General features: G+C 48.3%; 1 protein-coding gene across 5 annotated transcripts in view; it reads right to left on the reverse strand.

Moving 5' to 3' along the window:
* Positions 1–19,350, reverse strand: part of CNTFR (ciliary neurotrophic factor receptor) — a 203,099-nt gene that overhangs the window by 105,200 nt on the left and 78,549 nt on the right. For 2 of the 5 annotated variants that reach the window (XM_058424077.1, XM_058424078.1), the window contains 2 exons: positions 10,307–10,335; positions 9,264–9,331 (listed from right to left, as the gene is read on the reverse strand). The exons of 2 other annotated variants lie outside the window; for them this stretch is intronic. In XM_058424077.1, the coding sequence (XP_058280060.1) occupies positions 9,264–9,331; positions 10,307–10,335 (97 nt within the window). The remainder of the gene's footprint in view (positions 1–9,263; positions 9,332–10,306; positions 10,336–19,350) is intronic. One more of the 5 variants, XM_058424079.1, reaches the window with a different exon arrangement.

The raw sequence follows: 19,350 nt of genomic DNA on the forward strand, positions 1-19,350 counted from the left end.
GCACAGAGCTGTGGTTTAAGTGAAACAGCTATTACAAAAAGCCCAGAATCCTACAAATTTGGGATGGAAAATGTCTATTAACTTTCCCAATGGACTAGCATGAGATTGTTCCCCCATTTTCTAATGCTTCTCCCGGTCCAGCTACTTGATTGGGACCAGAGCTCTTCAAAAATAAGAAGGGCTCTTTTTTTTTTTTTTCTTTTTTTTTTTTTTTTTTTCCTTTTTTTTTTTCTTTTTCTTAAGATTTTTTGTATGTGGAATGAAACATTGAACTTTATGGCCAGATTTTCTTGTTTCACCCAAGGGCAAAGCTTGTTGTTTTGCCTCCTCCAACAACTCCTGCCCTGTAATCCACCACTGCCCTCCACCCTGAACTCTGCCTGGTGTATGAGGAACTAATGTGCACAGCCAGAAAGTCACTACCAAATTGTATTTGAAGGGAAGAGCTTTTTGGGATGAGAAATGCAACACAAAACTGCGGACAACCTCTTTCTGGGACATGACTGCTGCTCAGCAAGGCACCTCATGCACTTCCTCACAGGAACCCAGCATGATGTTGCACAGCAAACCAGCACTGGAAGAAGTTCACTGGATGTGAACCTCTCACTATTTTTCTACCTCTAATTGAAGAAAAGGCTTTTCATCAGGCTGTAAGACACTGCAACGCTCACAGGAGCATGCCTGAGATGTACATATCTGTGAGCAAAGGGCATATAAAGGAACAACTGTGCAGGCAAGTGGGTTTGTCATGACATCTGTGGCTTGCTGCCTGGGACATCAGGACCAAAATCTAGCTTGAGAGACATGATTCTGCAAGCAAAGGAACAATGGCTGGGTCCAGGAGCACCCTCTGCCTTACACACCTAGAAAGCATCAGGGTTGTACAATTGTGAATCCCCAAAACTGCCTGGCTGCTCTCTGGGGGAAAGAAAGCTCCCAGGCTGTGATGCACCACAGCAGCCAGACCACTTTCAGTGGGCAGGGGTTTACCCAATATAGCCACAGACCCTCAGAGGATCACGGAAATAGCGGCATCACAAGAACAAGACCATGCAGGGCTGGGCTAACGCATCCCAGAAGATGTTTGCCTCAATTGCACATTCTTTTCTTAAATGTCAGATGGCTACATGGCGATAGAAAGACTATTTCCCACTCTATTTTTATGGGCTTGTAAAGGCAACGTGGCTTCACACTGCCTGAAAACATCAGGCTCTCTTTTTCGTGAGGATCTGCCACCTGTAAGGTTTTACCAGCAGAAAGGAGAGCAGTGATCCTGGTAGTGTAGAGTGAGAGGGTTTAGATGGGCAGGAGCCCTCCCACCCCTTGCACCCACACCGGGCCAGGGCAGAGCATTATCTTCCCCGAATCAGCACCTAACTTGCCTGGCAGAAAAGGGCAGAGGGATGGCACTGTCACGTGCTCTGCCCCACTCTAACACTAGGTTTTGGAAGCTCATCAGGGAACACATTAAACCTGAGCAGGCAGCTCCAAGGTTTCCCTGCTGTAGCCCTCCCAGTGCCCTTCGGTGTCTCGGCAACGCCCTTGCAGGATAAGGGCTCAGCATACTCACTGCAAAAACTTCCATAAGAGAGATCCACACAAAACATTACAGAAATCCTACCTCACCCTCTCTGTTTTTAGCAGCAGGACAAACCTGAGTGCAGGGCAATGAAGTAGAGGTTTTTGGGTTTTTTCCCCTCAGGTACTTCCTAAGCATCAGGCAAGAGAGCATATTGCATGGAACATTGCAAGTCTGGGATGTGGCAAGACACCAACTACGTTTTATGTGTTGCAAAGCCATCTCCTCTGTGGCAGCTGAGATTTCAAAGCATGCACTCCGACCTTAGTAATACATTTTACATACTGGGTCACTGCTGACACGGGACATAAAAGAGGAAAAGGGCTGGGGCTTCAAAGATTTTAATGCATGGTTGGATTTGCTAGGAACTGGGACAGCCCCAGCCTCCAGCCTGGCCCTCCAGCCCTCTGTCACTCTTCATTATGGGCACAAGGCAATGAGATTGAAATTATCTGAGGGGATGTAAAGCACTGGTACACCATTCTAGGCAAGAGGAGGATGAGGATTCAGAGAAGGATAAGACACACACTCTGCTCTGTGGGTAGCCCTAAGGGTGCTGAGTGGGTGATTCCCCATTTTTTATCAGACATTTCCACTGGAGGATAGCTTGAACAGGACAGCTCTTCTTTTTCCTCTTAGGGAAAGAATCAGAGCAGGTTCATGTCCCTAGCCTGTGAAGGCAAACATCCTAAAAATTATGGGAGAGGAGAGAGGAGACTCAGCAGAGAGCTTTTTCACTGGAAGCAGCAAAGATAAATGGGCAGATGAATAAGAAAAGAGAGGAATCCTTCTCACATGACATCCTAGCCCATCTGGTCCCTTCAGGCTGACCCTCAGCCTGAAGGTTAACACCCCTGAGACACTTTACCAGATACATAATTTGATTCCTCAAGTCTCTCCCTTCTCCCAGCAAAGGGACAGCAGTTTCCTATAGCCCTGATTTGCTAAATAAAACACTCCTTGATGTCTCCTCACAATAATGTTTGCACAGAAAATTGACATTCTTCCTTCTCCCATCAGCCCTGACACTGTTTGTTTGTGAGTTAATAACTTGAACACTCGGCTGGGCTATTGATCCCTTCTCAGAATGATCATTCTTTAGTTCAAAATACACCAAAAAATAAAGGAATGAGATTGCAATGGCAAAATGAACTCGGTCCTTGCATGTAGCCCCATGGCCCTGGCATTGCGGGGGGACTCAGGTCCTTCCCAGATGCTCACAATATCTTCTGCAGAGAGAACCATAGAAGGCTGGATTCATCTCACTCCATCGTCAAGGAAGAGATGATTTTGCCGTTTGCAGGTAGGAAGTGAGTCTCCATGGTCCAAAATTATCATTTAGCTTTAAATATTCATCACCCAAAAGGGGCTTCATAGAAGGAGAACTGGTGCAGGTAGGTGTCCATGCTGGAGAAGTTCAGCAGCAGCTATGTGTGGGTACCATCACCTCCTGTTATAGGAAAGGCTGTAAAAAAAAGCACTTCAGAGCCCCAGTTCCCCAGCTGAACAAGAGAGGATAGCAGCAGGTAAGTCCCTCCATCCAGGGCATTGTGTTCTTTGGGCTTTTGATGTTTTAGATGGGACCTGGCAATCCAAAGCCCCAGGTTTCATCCATTCCCTCTTGACAGCACTCCTTTGGATCAGATTCCCCCTCCACCACCCACTCTAACAAAACCTGATTAAAGGAGACATTAATGTCACTGCAATGCCCTCATCCTCCTTACCCACTCCTGTACCAGCAGGGCACTGCAGCACCTCTCCCAGGGGAATCCTCCCCAGTTGTGTTTTCCTCTGCAATCTGTTTGCATACCTCTGGCTAATTGTTCTTCAGGCTGCTCTTTTCAGGGTAGATTTTCCTGGCAAATGATCAATTTTTCCCTAGTTGCAATTTTTTTTCTTTCAAAGCCTTTGATGTCTGGGAAAATAACAGGCAACCTCAACACACGGCTGAGCATTAGGCGAGGGCTGGGAAGCACTAAGCGGAAATGCATTTAGTTGTCTGGGTCAAAAACCATTTCCTTTGTTAAATGATTATTATTGTTCCAAGAGGATTTCAGTGGGAATTGAGGGTGCTTAGATAGATGGATTCACAGGTTTGCTGAGCTTCTATAAGGGTCTCTATATCCTCCACCATAATTCTACACCATAACTTCCAACACCAATAACTCTTCTATGACTCCCAACAGATATTCCTGTACCTTCCAAAGCAATAACTTCTCAATGAACTCCAGACCTGCCAAATCGACTGTTTTTCCCCCGCGGACGCCTGCTTTTTGGCCCTTCTCACCACTCCCCTGGGAATCTTGACCCATTTACCTCTCCTTCTGGTTCCAAGCCCAGCGCAAGGGGAGATGAGATCAGAAAGCGATCTGCCTCAGATGTCAACAAATAGCTCTGGCACTAAAAGCTTTCAGTCATCTCCCATTTTCCTGACTGCTCTCAGCAGCCGAGGATCCAGATCGGGACCTGCCTGCTTCTGAGCGGACCTTCCCTCATCACATGCTGCCCTTTCTCACAAATACTCATTTCTTCCCACTCGTACCTGAAAATTGCTATGAGTGCTGCAGGTCTCCCCTGGAAAAATTACTTAGGTTACACTGGGGCTAAAGAATAAACACTCAAAGAAGAAATAAATTGTGATGCATTTCTTTGGGTCGCCACACCTCCCAGTTCACCCATAAGAGCATCGTGCCAGGCACAGTGACACTGAGCTGTTACCTCTCCACACACTTGATATTAACGACGTGTTAATTAAGCTGAGGTTAGAGCTGCTTGTTACCTTATTAGTTTTAGTCCTATCACAGTAATGCTCAGTGGTCTCAATCAGGAACAGGCTCTTTTTTTCCCCCCTCTCTCCTTTAATGTAACAAATTCTTTCAACATCCAGTAAAAATAAATGCACACAAGCAGGCTCTGCTCTTTTCCAGGGGATTTTTCTCTGTGAGGGAAGAAAGGTTTCAACTGTGTGCTTCAATCAAAAATGAACATATGCAAGAAGGGAGGAATGACATGCATCAAAAGCTGCCCTTTTTTTGTTGTTGTTGAAAGAGGGTTTTTTTAAAACAAAGAAAAACCCCAAAAGACAATCTTACAGCACTAGGTGCTGTGAACAGTCAGTTCACGCTGCATGGTGAATATTGAGCAAGCTACAAAGCTGCCTAAAGGAGGACAGAGGAAGGATAAATGATTTGGCTCCACTTTTGCGCTCTCCAGTTTCTATTCTACTCACCAGCCTGCAAATTGCTCCAACTACTGGGGCCAAACATGGCCAGCCTCCTCTCAGGTCATCCCCACCCCATGAGTACACAGAAAGCAAGCAGTGCCTCTGTATAAATAATCAAGATTTAGAAGACAGCACTAAATTTGCTAAAGAGCACGTTAAAAGAGCGTGTCCTGGCATAGGTCTTCCCTGTGCTAGGCTGCCTTCATGTGGGTGCAATGAGCTTCTAGCTCTCATCAGACCCATGATGAGCAGCCACAGGCAGTTTACCTGGGGAGCAGGTATCAGAAGGGCAGGAGCTCTGCAAAATACTCTAGTCTGAGATCAAATGGAGTCCAGGAAGGAGAGGCAGCTGGGGAATGCCACAGAGGAAATCTGGGCAGGTCTTGACATCAGAAGGGATGCAGGTGCTCATCCCCAGGGGGTGACGTTGCTGCCCCGGGAAAATGGAGCAGCGTTCCCCATTTCCACTCCCTCCCAGTCAGGGGTAAATGAGCCACATAAACCAAGAATCATAGAACCGCTAAGGAAGGAGAACCTTTTCTCTCATTGAGTCCAACCATTAGGACCTCCCATGTAGGAGGATCCAATGCTTCTAGCACTGTGGGCACCTCTGAGCCCCGTGGCTGCCAGCTATATACAGGTACCCTCCGATGCTGGTGTAGGAGTCCCACTGTGAGGACAGGCTTGTGTCACACCCCCCGGACGCACTCCAGTGCCCTGTGAACGGAGTGTGACGGCTTTTTAAAAGATGCCATCACACCCACACAAACTGATTACAAGGAAACAACTAAGCTGATGATGGACCTCAGGACCACCATGGAAAAATGTAGAAAGGAGCCACCTGTCCCTACAAAGCCCAGTTTCTGCAAGGGATTTGCAACCCAACGTCATATCATTTGTCCAACAGGAGTCAGGACTCCTCTTCCCTGGTTTTCAACCAAAATCAGCCTATGCCTTTTCTGGCTGCTTCTGAAAACCACTCTAAAATGGAAATTAATAAATGAAACCTCTAGAAACTGTTAGTGTTTTCTCTGCCCTGTGCTGAAATTGCACTTCCCTTTGCATTCAGTGCTGCTATCCTCAGTGGGAAGGAGCTGGTTCTGTCCCAAAATTTAACCCTTGATGTCAGAAAACTTCCAAAAGGGAAAACAAGCACCTCTTTGGGGATAACCCATAGGAAAAGGACTTTGGAGTGGCTCAGTGATGCTTTAATGGATAACAGAGGAGAAATGGCTCTGGGAACTGGGGTGAGAGAGGACTTTTCTAGGGAGCATGGTGTCTCCTAAAGCAGCCAGTTCCGTCGGTGCTGGTGTTCCAAAGAGTTCTTGCAGCACAAAGCAATGCAGGCAGACTCATAGCAACTTACTTGGAGGCTCTGGCATCCAGGCTTCGAGCAGGAAGGCGCTGCACAACTGCACTAATTATCTGCTGAACATCTGTCTCTCCCCTGCTATTGTGGGGCCGGAGGAGTCCTCCTGCATAGCTGAGGATTAGCGCTGGAAAAGATTTTGTCGACTGTGTGATTTTCCATAGGAGGGGGAGAGGAAAAAATCCTCATATTCCATGGAAGGGGTGGGTGTTTCAGGGAGAATCTCTTGGATGAAGGAGGGGAATCTGTGGTTGGAATCAGAGACCTTGCTGGAGCAAGAAGCAGGGGTTTGCCCTGATTTACGTTTAGGGATTTAGTCCCTTGCTCCAAACTGGGGGGAGCCGGAGCTTTGCTCCTGTGGTCCCAACACTGCAAGTAACATCAGGGCATCTATTACAGTCCAGAGAGTTCTCTTGTCATGGCACCCAGCTTGCTCTGCTGGCAGCAGAGGTTAATCACGGAAGACCAATCTGTTGGTGGCTTTCCAGGAACTGCTTTGCTTCCCTGAGACAAAGGGGGATTCCCAAGTTCACCAGCGGCTCCGGAATTTAACAATAAAAGTCGTAAGATTTTCAGTTGTGGTGTGGTACCTAGGGGATGTTGTGCACCCTTCTCGCTGTCTTGGCTGGGACGCAGTTCTCCCCAAATCCAGAGAGAGAGGCAGTAGCACAAAGGACCTTGGATAGGCTCCTGGCATAAATCACTCCCTAATAAACTGAGGAGCTTCCTTCCCGTAGAGGCAAGGGAGGGGATCGGAACAGCAGGAAATGGGACAGGATGGTGGGGATACATCCCTAATCTTCAGTCTGTAACCCACTAACTTCGAGAGGAAAAACTTTCCCAGCTTTGTATGACATCTACCATCCATATTAATGAGCGTTGTAGAAATCTGTGCGCAAAAAGCCTGACAGAAGCCTAAAAACCAAACCTGTGGTGAAATGAAGCAAATTCCCTGCTGTTTAATTAGTACAAATGTCTTGTGAGCTGGGAACGTGGGGTTTGGTTTTGGTTGGGTTTTTTTTTTGTTGTTTTTTTTTTCCTTTCAAGACCATCAGGGGCCAGAAACTTGCACAATAACACAAACAAAACTTCTCTTAAAATCAACTGGTGCTTTTGGCCAAGCAGAAACAGTTGGGATTTCCAAATATGGCCCATGGGAGCAAAAGCCCAGGCATTCTTGGGAAGCATCTTGGAGCCTAAACTGTCTCCCAAGAATGAAATCCTTTAGTCCAGCCTGACAAAAGAGCCACGGCATGACAGTCGCTATCGCAGAGGAGCGCAAATTAAGCAATCAATCAAGCAAGCAGTGCCTGGGAGAAGAGCAGCGCATGAGGCACATCCAACCAGCAGCAGAGCAGGACTGGCCCGCGGTTGCCTCCTATCACACATGGGCTATTGCATCCCTTCTCCACCAACATGACAGAAAGTGGGGGTTTCCCTTTGGTTTTGGCTTTCTAATCCAAGTTTGGGGAGCAGGACCCTTTCTTGGAGAGAATACAGGTATCCAGCATTTGTTTTGGACTGGGCCGCTATATAAATCAAGGGTTATTCTGCTGGGACGTGACAGAGCAAAAAATCAGATGTAAAATTTGCCAGACGGCAAGAAATGAGCTAGAAATTGTTGCCGTCTCTCCTGGGTTAGGGAGGGAATCCTGTCTGAAAGGCTCGGGATTGCGTGTGTGCCACCAGCTTCACATGATGACATTTTCTGGGGTAAAAATATAAAGAAGACTATTTAAAATCATCCATGACTTATTGTCTTCCATCTCTTTTAACTGGTTCAATGGACGAAGCTGCTGCCCATGCATGGATTCAAACACCAGGATGTGATTTTTGGAGCCCAGCTGTGCCACCCTGAGAGAAGGGCTGAGAACCCAGAGGCCCAGATATGTTTGCAAACAGATTGGGCAAATGGCTGCATGTTTGTAAGTGTATTTTAAAAATCAGATCCTGTTGGCAGGCAACTCTCAGACAGCAAGCGGGGCCAAATCCCATGAATAAATTGCTTGGAGCGAGTAGTTTGACGCGCCATTATTCATAACTAATGCAGGCCTAGTAAACAGAAAATGGAGGCCAAATCTGCCTGTATAGACACCAATGACCTCATCTATTTTCATCCTACTGAAAAATTACTAAGAATTTCTATTTTACTGAGTAAAATAGGAGCAGAAGAAAGTTACCACCATCCTCCAAAAGGGGAAATGGAGGTCTTGGAGGAACAATACTCCCAACAGCTCTGGAGTGCAGTGTGAGAGCAGGGACCCAAGATGAATTCAGAGTCAGAGCAGAAATTTGGTCCCACCAATGCAAAGATGCAAATAAAGCCAACCGAGTCCTTCTCCCATCTCTGATCAGCTCTTGCTCAGTGTTATGAAGAACACAGCTTTCCTGAGATGAGAGGAAAGCCAGAGCCAGCGAAGGGGGTACAGCACCCGTAGGGCAGACCCCAAAGGTGGGAGCTCTTCTACTCCCCAACCAGCATTTCAAAGGAGGTTTATGTAGAGTGTTCAGATAGCAGGCAAGCTACAATACAGTTCCTAACCTCTCCATAGTGAAGTTCTAAGCAAAACAAACAAAATAAACAGGGAAGTGAAAAGGGAGCAACATGCTGCTCCTCCACCCAGCACAGCCGTTGCAGGTTGCTCAACACAACCATCAAACAGTTGGTTACAGCGAGCACAAGACACAACTCTCAGTATTTTCATTCAGAAGGCAGCATCAGAAGTCACTGCCAGGGCACACTGTACAAAAAAAAAAAAAAAAAAAAAGACAAACACCTATCCTGATTGCAGATGGGAAGGGATCCTCATGAAGCACAGGTCTGCTAATGCTGACGCAGCCACCAGAGCAGCAGCTGCTTCCAAGAAGCTGTGAGGCTACAAACCAGAGCACAGACATGCCATTTCTGCCACATTTTCTACGTACTTTAGGAACTGCATTTATTTGAATTTGGGCAACACGTAGGAAAATTGTGAACACAGCTGTGATCACTCTTCCCTTGCTTACTTTCCTAAATAATGCAAATTTTAAAGGATTTGGATTGCAAGCTGCTTTCACTCTGAAGTGGCCAGCTCAGCACCTCCTGAATTTACCTTAGGGAAAACTGGAGCCATTGACCTGAAGACTGCCACATTCATCTTGAACACAAAGGCAAATACTTCTGTAAATGACAAAGAAAATTTATTATGCTGCTTACAACTTACAGCCCATTAAAAAAATTGCCCTGATTTGAATCATTGACTTTTCAAAATAAATACTATTCTTTCATCAATAAGCTCAAAATACAAACTAACCACAAACCCTTTGGAAAAAAAAGAAACATAAAAATTATATCTTTACACATTAATAACATTTATTGATCTAACTGCAAGCATATGTCCACATCCATAATTTTACCATATCACACATCAATAATATTCTACACTTTTTTCATATTAAACTACACTACTCTCATGAAACCAAAGTCCTAAGTATTCCCCTAAAAAGGTCCTTGCTATTTAAATACACAGTGGTTACATTTCAAAGTATTAACACTAAGAGCATATTTGGTTATGCAGACCAGCACAGGCCATTCACAAAATGAATGGGACAGCAATGGGGGCATGCCAGAAAATAGAAACGCTTTTACTTTTAACAAAACCATGGGAGTTTTCTCTGTCTCCTTTTGCTATCACCTTCTTCATGCCTCACACCCTGAATCTATTAAGCAGCCAAAGTAGCTTGGACCGAGCTTGGCACTGCCAGGTCTCTGTGTGTCGTGGTCTGGATGAGGCTTAGCATGCTATAATCTGTTTATTAATGCTTTGAAGAGGAGCTGAGCAATGAGGAGGAAAAACTGGCAGATGATAATACTATTTAGGCTAATCAGGAATACGATGGATAGGGGAGACCATCAAAGTGAGCGGCAGCGCCAGGCATTGAGGAAGCATGGTGTGATGATAAATGCACAGCATGCTGAAAGGGAGATTTTGAACGAATCACACACGTTGCTGTGGCCTAAATTAGCTGAAAACAGGCAGGAAAATGATGTCCAACTTTGCTGTGTGGCTGCAGCTAAAATGGCAAACAAAATGTTAGGTGATATATAAAGACGTGGGACCATATATGACGCTGTGAATTAACAATACACCCTGACCTGGAACATTCTGATGAATCCTGGATATCCTGCATTAAAAAAAAAAAAAAAAAGTCAGGGCTGAAGACTATCTGCTCAGAGACAAGTAATAAAAGCAATGAGATGCAGAGAAAGAGTGGAGCCTGAGACTAATTTACAAAGGAGGTGGATGAACAGGAAGAGAAAGGAGGTGCAGAGCAAAAAAAGGGAGCCGACAAATGCTCCTTGAATATGGGAGGAATGGGAGGGTCCACAAACTAAATAAGCACAAGCTGCTTTATTTACGCAAGTAAATAAATAAACTGGTGCATAGCCAGTTCTTGGTTTGTGCCAACACCGAGGATCCCATGGACCCACAATCAGGGGGAGTTTAGAACAAAAAATAAGTGCTTTGATTTCTAGAAAGACTTAAAAGTGTGTAGTGGCACTGGAAGTGGGTGAAGGAAGAGTCATGCTGTGAAAAAGAACACCAAGGTCTAGAGAAACACCACCACAGTCTGCACGAGGTCTTACAGACAAGAGCTTTATCCAGACAGGAAGATGAGACCAATTTCCCACAGCAAGTTGCTCCTGGCTGGACAGAGCCAAGGGTCAACCCATGGCCTGCAGCAGGCAGGCTCTTCTGAGCACCTCTTTGGCATATTTAGGTATTTAATGAGCTGGGTCCTCTCTTTTCTCATGTCTCCCTCAGCCCTTGATGAGGAGCACCTCTCTCAGCACATCGCTATGAATGCCATGTCCACATGGATCTCCAGGGCAGCTGCTGCCCACAGAGGAGAAACTGAGGTAGAATCCCCAGCTTTCTCAACACCATTGGGATGCTCCTCAATACTGCACTCCTCACATTTGCCAGCTGCATCCTAAAACCACAGTTGCCCAGGGGCACACAAATCCTTGTGTGTCTCTCCATCTCTCCCCTCCCTGTTTTCTGAGGTCTGGTGATTTCCCAGCTGATGAACACATTACCACCTCATTCGGCAACGCCTCAGAGGTGCTCACGTTTCAGGCCCCGGCGAGAAAAAGATGAAGTATGAAAATCCCTTTCCTTTCCAATCCAGTCCTCCCAGCACCGGCCAAGGAGCAAACACAAAACGCCTCGGAAAACACACAAAAAACACCGGATGTGAGAGGCTGTGCCGCAGTCACACCATATGCAGGTGTCAGGGAAAAAGGTCTCCTGTCTCCCACGCCAGGCTGCTATCTCCATCCCACAAAGCCTTCCCATGAGGGGTTAATAGCCAAGGATGATCCTTTCCCTCCACTGGATTGTCAGTGAACTGGACTAGGTGGAGAAAGGGGAGGATTCTCCACGCCCATCGGCACCAGTAGGTATCTGGAGATGATACATATTCTGGAAGCCTTCAAATACTCCATGCTGACACAGGGAGCTGCACATATGAGCCTCTACACAAATACAATCTCACCATTCCTCTACAAGTGTCATTGGAGAAAGCACATTCTCTTCTCCCTACCCTCAGAGGCGCAGCAAGGAAAGGGACAAAGCTCAGGGCAAGAGTGAAACAATAACCCCCAAGGCATCTCCTGGTGACATCCCTGTCAGCAAACAGCCGGGTTTTTTGGTTTTTTTTTTTTTGTTTGTGTGTTGGGTTTGGTGTGGTTTTTTTTTTTTTTTTTTGGGTGTGTTTTTTTTGTTTGTTTGTTTTGTTTTGTTTTGGTTTGTTTTTGTTTTTTTTTTTCCCCACATGGCCTGCAGCATGTTAAAACACGAGACACAAGCAAGAACTTGTCCCACTTCTGCGGCCAGTATCTCCAGAGCACATATTTTGGGGTATTATTTAGGAAAAGTAATACAAGCATCCACATGGGTGAGGGAGAGAATGCTGGTCATGTTCTAGGTTAAGGGAGCATGTTGGACAATCTTCATCTTCATCTAAGATCCTTGGGAAAAGGCATCAACTCAGCATCTCGGGCCAAGAAAATCTGATGCTTCTCAGGAAAGGTCAGAGTCTCTTCCCTGAAAGGCTTTTTGGACAAGGAAGGGGGTTATAGCAATTGTGGCACTGCTCCTCCCTTCAACATGCCCATGAGCTCAAGCAGAGCAAAAAACTCCACAGCTCTGCACCACGTTGGTTTTTCACCCCATAAATAGAAACTAGCTGATCACACCAAATTTGTGCAGGATTTTGTGGAAAGTGCAAAAGAAAATAGGACAGAGGTTTGTTTAGTGGTGACAGCCCAGTCCTGCCTCTTTGACATTTGCTCCAAACCAGTGAACTGAACAACATTTGAACTTTTGTTTAGACAGATAGGCCTGTGTATTTAGAAATCCTTGAAACTCATCCATCTGCAAAGACAGCAACTCTCCATAATGCAAAAGCTCTAGCCGGGATGCTGAGCTCAGCAGATCTCTCTACAAATGATTCCTATTAAAGTAAAAAATTACAATGCAAGCGTCTATTTGACAATACAAGCCTGACCAAAAAAGAAAAAAAGGAATTAAAAAAACATAATATGATCGTGCCAATCATCTTTACGGACCACAGAGGAGTTTAGGGAACACCCATTCTCCACTGCTTGCCTCGTACCCAAACTCTTTCAGAGGAATGCACCGTCCACTGCACACAGGATCATCCTGGCACAGGTATAGTGATCGGGATCTGCTCAGCTCTTCAAGACTCTAGAGATGGAAAACCCAGCTTAATTGCCTGATAGTCAGTTTGGGTATCTGTCTGTCTTTTCTATGAGGATCATTCCTCCTGGCACCCAGCCTGAACCTCCCACACTGTGTTTTACCCCCATAGTTTATTGCCCTAGGGACTCAGGGGATGGTTTCTCCATGAGATATTTGCATCCCTGAAAGCTTAAAGCTTTTTTGAGCTTTCTCCTCTCCAGACTGTACGCTTCCAAACCACAGCCTTGGGGATGTGGGATATGCATAGGCTCCCAACTGCTTTGTGCACCACCATCAGCAAACATTGAGAAACTCATCACAGCTGATGGATGCAGCCACACACAAGCAGTGGTCCAGATCCCACCAGCAAGGACAATGAGGTACAGCTACCGGGACCAAGGGGAAAACAAAACACCATCCTAAGAGCCTAAAGACCACCTGAGGCAGAGAAAACTGAACAAGAGCCCTCCCTGTGGTTTCCCCAGGTGGGCCAAGAGTGTGGGATGTGCTGGGGAGACCCCGTTGGCACCATGTCCCTTCTCCCTCTCTGCACACCATGGCAGCAGCAGAGCGCTCAGCTCGTAGCTCCCTGCCCCCCACAAAGCCTAAACCAGCAGATTATCACGTTAACGCTTCAAATGTTTAATTTCCTGCTCCAATTACACTGGTTTTGCAGCAGGAGAGGCATAGGGGGGAGGAAAAGTGAAAACAAATCGAGTGTTTTCAACTAAACCCCGAGTGACCCCAAGACCACCAGGCTTTCCCTTCATCTCCACGGATGGGGGGGTCAGTGCTCAGGCTGGCGAGGTGGCTGGACGTAGGCGTGGGAGCCACCTGAGCGTCGACCTCTCAGGCCAGCAGTGCAGCCCCTCTCCATCCCGCAGCTGAAATGAAAAGATCCTTTTGTTCGGCCACCTCCACAACGCTGCAGAAACATTTGCTGCACCACAGGAAAAACAAGGCAGCTGGTGTTGGCACAGCAAAACGGTACCCAGCTGCAGAGGGGGGCTGAGGAAGCATCGAGGAGAGAAAGAAAATCGAGTAGAAGGAAGGCTAAAAACAGTGGGAGGAGGGAGGGGAATGTATCTGAGTGGAGGGTAGCTACGGAGTGAAATGAGGAGGGATGAAAAGCACAGAGGAAAACCGAGGGACAGGGAAGGTGAGAGCATGAAAAGGGAGGACAGATAGTGGGGAGAAAGCGGGAAAGAGTGCAGAGAAAGCGCGGGTGTGGAGAAGGAAAGAGGGAGAGCCAGGAGGAGAAAAGCACTGAGGAAACGGCGGGCTGTAGCGGCATGCAGGCTCCCGCGGAGCTGCCTCTGCCTGGACACTCCCCTTGCCACATCCACCGGGTTGCTCAATACTCCCCAGCGGAAAAGAAATCTGGAGGAAGAAAGATATCTCAGCCCAGGTGTCTTGCAGGACAGCAAGTCGAGCTTGAGTGGCTTTCAAGAAATATTAAAAAAAATAAACCCATCCATAAGCACTCACTCAGCCTGAAAGTCTGAATGACTGCTTACAGGGAAGAGTGGGGCTCTGGGACTCAAAATCCCACGGAAAACACTCAATTACCCCTGGTGGGAAGGCAGAGCCCATCACCCTCAGCTGGGCTGGGGTAGGGGATCTTGGTTGGCTGCAGAGCTGGGGATGCTTTCCGCTCGGAGCCCTTCCAAGGGGTCATCCATGGCTGCTGTTATTTATAGCTGGCTGAGTGTGCACACCCTGCACTGAGCTCACCCGAGCGCACAGGGAAGGAGGTGAGAAAAAAGGACTGACCACGGGGTCAAGGCTGGGAATAGCTGCCAGCGGCCAGAAATAGCTAGTGCCATATTCGGCCCTGGTTCTTCGAGAGCTGCTGGATCGGAACATGGTGTTTCCAATAGTTCAGCTCCAGTCGTGATAGGATTGATTTCTCCCTTGAACTCATGTTCCCCCCAAAAGACCCCTCCACAGCAGCTCTCCAGCTCCAAAAATCTGCTGGGTGGATGGAGCAGGTGGGAAGGGGTAGGAAAGCAATCCAGCGGTGGGGAGGGGATGATTGACCTCTGGAAAATGTGCTGGAAAAGCAAGGGAGGCAGGTCGCAAGGAGGGACGGGTTTCAGCACCTGCTGCGGCAAAGCCTGACGCTGACCTGGGAAGGGGCGACGCAGGGGAGAGGATTCCAGAGGATTTTGGCAGCGTGCAGCGATCAGCACGCAGCTCGATGACTCCTTTGGGTGCCTGCGAGAATCTCAGCACATGAGATCAACGTGGACGGTGTGCAGGCACGAAGACCGTCCCGTGCGCGCCTCCGTTCCCCCCCCCGGAGCCTGCGAGCACAGAAACCACCTCCGCACCCCAGGCGGGCGGGACGTGGGCACCTTCCCCATCCCAATGAGCACGTGCATGGATGAACACACACGTCCTTTCCAACATGCAAACAAAAGCCTGGTGCAGACTGACACATCCAGCCCACATGCAAAGGACTGTCCTGGCTGCCCTGGTGGAACCTGCCTGCAAATGCCCTGGATCCCAGCACACCCACGTTGCTCTGTGCTTGGCTGTGCTGGAGCATCCTGCCCTTTCAGGTCAGGGAACAAGGGTGGAACCCTTCTTGCTATGATCTCTGCTGGTTACAGAGACCGTGAGAGACCATGGGAGTGAGAAGGTCAAATCCTGCTCCCTCCAGCACCAGCACCCAAAGCTCAGCCACTGCCAAAGGCAGAATTCAATCATTAACCCTCCAGTATCAATCCAGGGGCTAACACTCTCATGGGTAAGTGGAAGTTGAAGGCGGAATGGGGAGCATGTTGGGGCCTGTACCAAAGGCTGAAAGCCCTGGGTGAGCAGTGCTAGCTTGCTGGCTTCATGGCCTGCAACAAAAATTGTCTCAAGTTCTCTGTAGAGACAAGATCCTCATACCCTACTGCCCAAAGAGGAGGTTTGAGCAACTCTCCTCCTAACTGCCCTGTGTATTGTCGTCCCCAGAGAGCCTCACAGCCATCTCCGGGGTGCTGAGGGAGGGACACTGGTGTGACTGCATCATACTCCTCCCTTGCCCCGACCTGCTCCAGGAGAAACACGACCTGTCCCTTTGGCAAGGTCACCCTGGGTGGCCACTGCCTGCTGACACAAGGCCCTCACTCTGTTCTGCGCTGAAGGGCTGAGATGCAGAAAGAACTGTCTCCTGGCTTATTTTCTTCATGGTTTTGAGCCACATTTTGGACGTGGTGTGAAAACCAGGACCCACCTGGTCCTGCTCCTCAGTGGGACTGCCACAGCACTGAACCAGTTCTGTGGGCTTCTGCTTCCCCAAGAGCTCCGGAGGATACTTCAACCACCATTGACCAGATCACAACAGATATCCCCAGTGTCAGACAGAGAGAATATACAACCCCTCACTCCATTAAGGGCCTCTTCTGCTTAATTTTCTCATCTGGATGTTGTTCTTTTCAGTCCCTTGCTACTTTTGTGTACCAGCTGTGTGAACTGTGAGGAGCCGGGCAGGGCAAAGCCGACCGGGTAGGGAGGCAGCCCGGGGAAGTGTCCCCTGCCAGGGGGATGTGTAGCATCAGACAGCTCTCACCAGGTGGCAGTAGGTTGTGCTCACACGGCTGGGGAGTAAAAGAAGAGACGGAAAAAGCAGAGGGAAAAAAAAAAAAAAAATCAGAAAAATAAAGCATGATCTAAGCAAAATGTTTAGTAGAAAACACAGAGTGCTTGTCGAGACTTTCTTGCCTCCTGTGAAAATACACACAAATGCAGGGTTTTTTTGAGGAGTGGTTTGCACGGGGCTGGAAGACATGGTTCCTGCAGGTGTTACCCATCACCTCCCATACTCCTGTGGCATCTTCACACACAGGCATGCAGTGTCCCACCAGATCCATATCCCACGAAGTGGCTTAAAGAGACATGGAGCTAGGAACTGCCAGGAGCACAGAGGAGGTCTGCAGCACGCACCAGCTGGGGGAATCCATCTGTCCAACCATGCCACATCAAAGCCCTGTGATGCAGTGGGTGGCACCTCTGCTCATGGCAGGAGGGATGGAACTAGATGATCTTCAAGGTCCCTCCAAACCCACAGCATTCTGTGATTCCACGAGAGCCCCCTTCTCAAACCCATCGAGGAGCAGCAGTATCCCCTTGAAGCTTCTCCTGCTTGCAACTTGCTTCTAAGCCCGGAACACATCAGCCCAAAGATGTGGAGAGAAAAGTCTTAGAGAGCCGTGTCCTAGTGGGACCAGGACAGGAGCATGGGGGTTTGTGCATTCACATCTGGAGCAGAGCCAGCCCCAGGGAGCCCGTGGAGACCTCCCTGCCGCTCCAGCATGCAAACCCCAGCATCTGGTCCCAGGGTGCGTTGTTTTCGGTTGTGTGAGTTTTTTGGGGGTTGGTGGTGGATTTTTTTGGTGGTTTTTGGGTTTTTTTTTTTTTTTTTTTTTTTTTGGTTTAACAAACTACTCTCCAGCCTTGTAAGGCGAATCCCCACCGTGCCCAAATAAGCTAAGTATTTTTGGCTGCTCTCCCTGCAGCCTGGGGCTGGCCTTTGGGAAATGCATACCCTCCGGCCCTTCATGCCCTGGAAATTGAAGAGGCTGCCTCTTCTTCGCGCCAGAAAAGGGATTACAGGACACGCTTAAGGGCTTGAATTCATAACCTTCAGCGTCCCCCGGAGCTGGGGACCCTCCTGCCTGAACCGCAGCAGCAGCACCACTAGCCGGCAGCACTGCCAGCGTGTCCATCCCCGGCATCCAAAGGGCATGGACATTATTTGGGTTTCAAGCTGGGACAAAGCATGCCGACCCTCTGGGCTGCTCACAATTAACAGATTCTGAGGCTGCACGGAGACAAATTACTATAATTTAACAAATAGACGTTATCTTAAAACGAATGTCTTACCCAACACCTATTGATTCCTGCTCCCCTTCCAAAGAACTCACTGCAATTAAGTTGTCACATCTCTAATGCCCACGTAAAAATGAGTCAGCTCCAGTGTCTCCCAGAAAACCTTGTCTGTGCTGGATTACAAAACCCAGCTGCCGAGTTTCCTTTTTACTCCTGTATTAGCCAGAGATGAAATTTATCGCCACGGTAGACAGCAGAGCTTTTATCTGCATGCCTCTGGCTGCCATGCAGCTCACAGACAGCTCATGTTTTACCTTTCCTCTTTCAAACCACCAAGGGTTTTGTCCTCCATAGGCAGGGCATTAGAGAAAGCAGAAACTCCATTTCTGTGGGCTTGCAACCCCAGCACAGATGATCTTTGGCTGCTGGCACAGCAGGGCATGCTGTGGAGATGGGGAGCAGCTGGTAGGACCCCATCACTCCACAGGGCTGGCACGGGGGTGCTGTGGGTTCTGCTGCCCCACGGCCAGTCCCTGCCCTGCTGGGAGTCCTGCTGGCCTGGGACACAGGCTGAGCAGCCCCAATTGCATTGCATTAGCGTGCTGTGCCTCAGTTTCCCCACTGTCACAAACAGAGTTGGCAACACCTTTACCAAGCAGAGCAGCAGCAGCAGCATAGGTCCCGAGAACATCAGTCCCGGGTTGAAACCCAGGGGGGATTTCCTCTGACAGCAGGTGAGGGGAGTGTGAGAATTGCTTTCTCCTCCCTCAAGTGGCCAATTAAACTGCTGTTTTAATACTTAGACTACGATCACCACCATGACACAACCATGTTTCTCTTGCACCATGATGGAACGGCTCAGAGGTTTATTGGCTTAGCCAAGACCCTCCCAGGGACCCCATGGAGCAGCCAAGATGCTTCAGAGAGATGGAGGCAAGGTGAAAAAGCCCTGACCATTCAGTAGCATCTCATAGTAGGATTGATTCAGTTCCAGAACAGCCAACAGTGCCTTCAGATCCTGAGGGTTTGCATTTCCAGTGCCACAGACTGGGTCAAGAGGAGGATTCCTACCCCGCTGCTGCTTGCCAAGAGACAGAGGAGAGCAGCCGAGGGGAAAAAACAGCACAGAAAAACAGCAGTGGGGGTAAAAAGCCAGAATGAGACCGTGCTGCCAGAGATTAGAAAGGGATCTTTACAGAGACTGGTGAGCTAGACCTTAATTATACACCATGCACTCTGGCAGCAAGCCATCAGCTGCCGCTCATTTCACCGATGCAGCAGACAGATTTGATAATCACTGTCATGTAGTGGGGATAATCTTCCCCCCTCTGTCTCTGGACACTTATTTCACTGCAGGGAGAGTTGCAGCCAGCTCTGCAGAGAGCCCTGCACCTGTGTGCAGAGCCAGGGAGGCTTAGGGGTGCAGCTACAAGCACCAAGAAGGGCAGGGGTGCATGGCCCTCTCTGCGTGTCCCCAGTGGGAGCATCCCACCTCAAAACCTCCCTGCAAAAGGAGACTCTGCCCCCTTCACCAGTGAAGCCAGTGCCATTTATTGATAGCACCCCTGTGAAGCAGGCAGGGACTGAACAAATGCATAAGAAAGGCTCTGCA

The sequence above is a fragment of the Hirundo rustica genome, chromosome Z (genome assembly GCF_015227805.2).
Source record: "Hirundo rustica isolate bHirRus1 chromosome Z, bHirRus1.pri.v3, whole genome shotgun sequence".
NCBI classification, from domain to species: domain Eukaryota; kingdom Metazoa; phylum Chordata; class Aves; order Passeriformes; family Hirundinidae; genus Hirundo; species Hirundo rustica.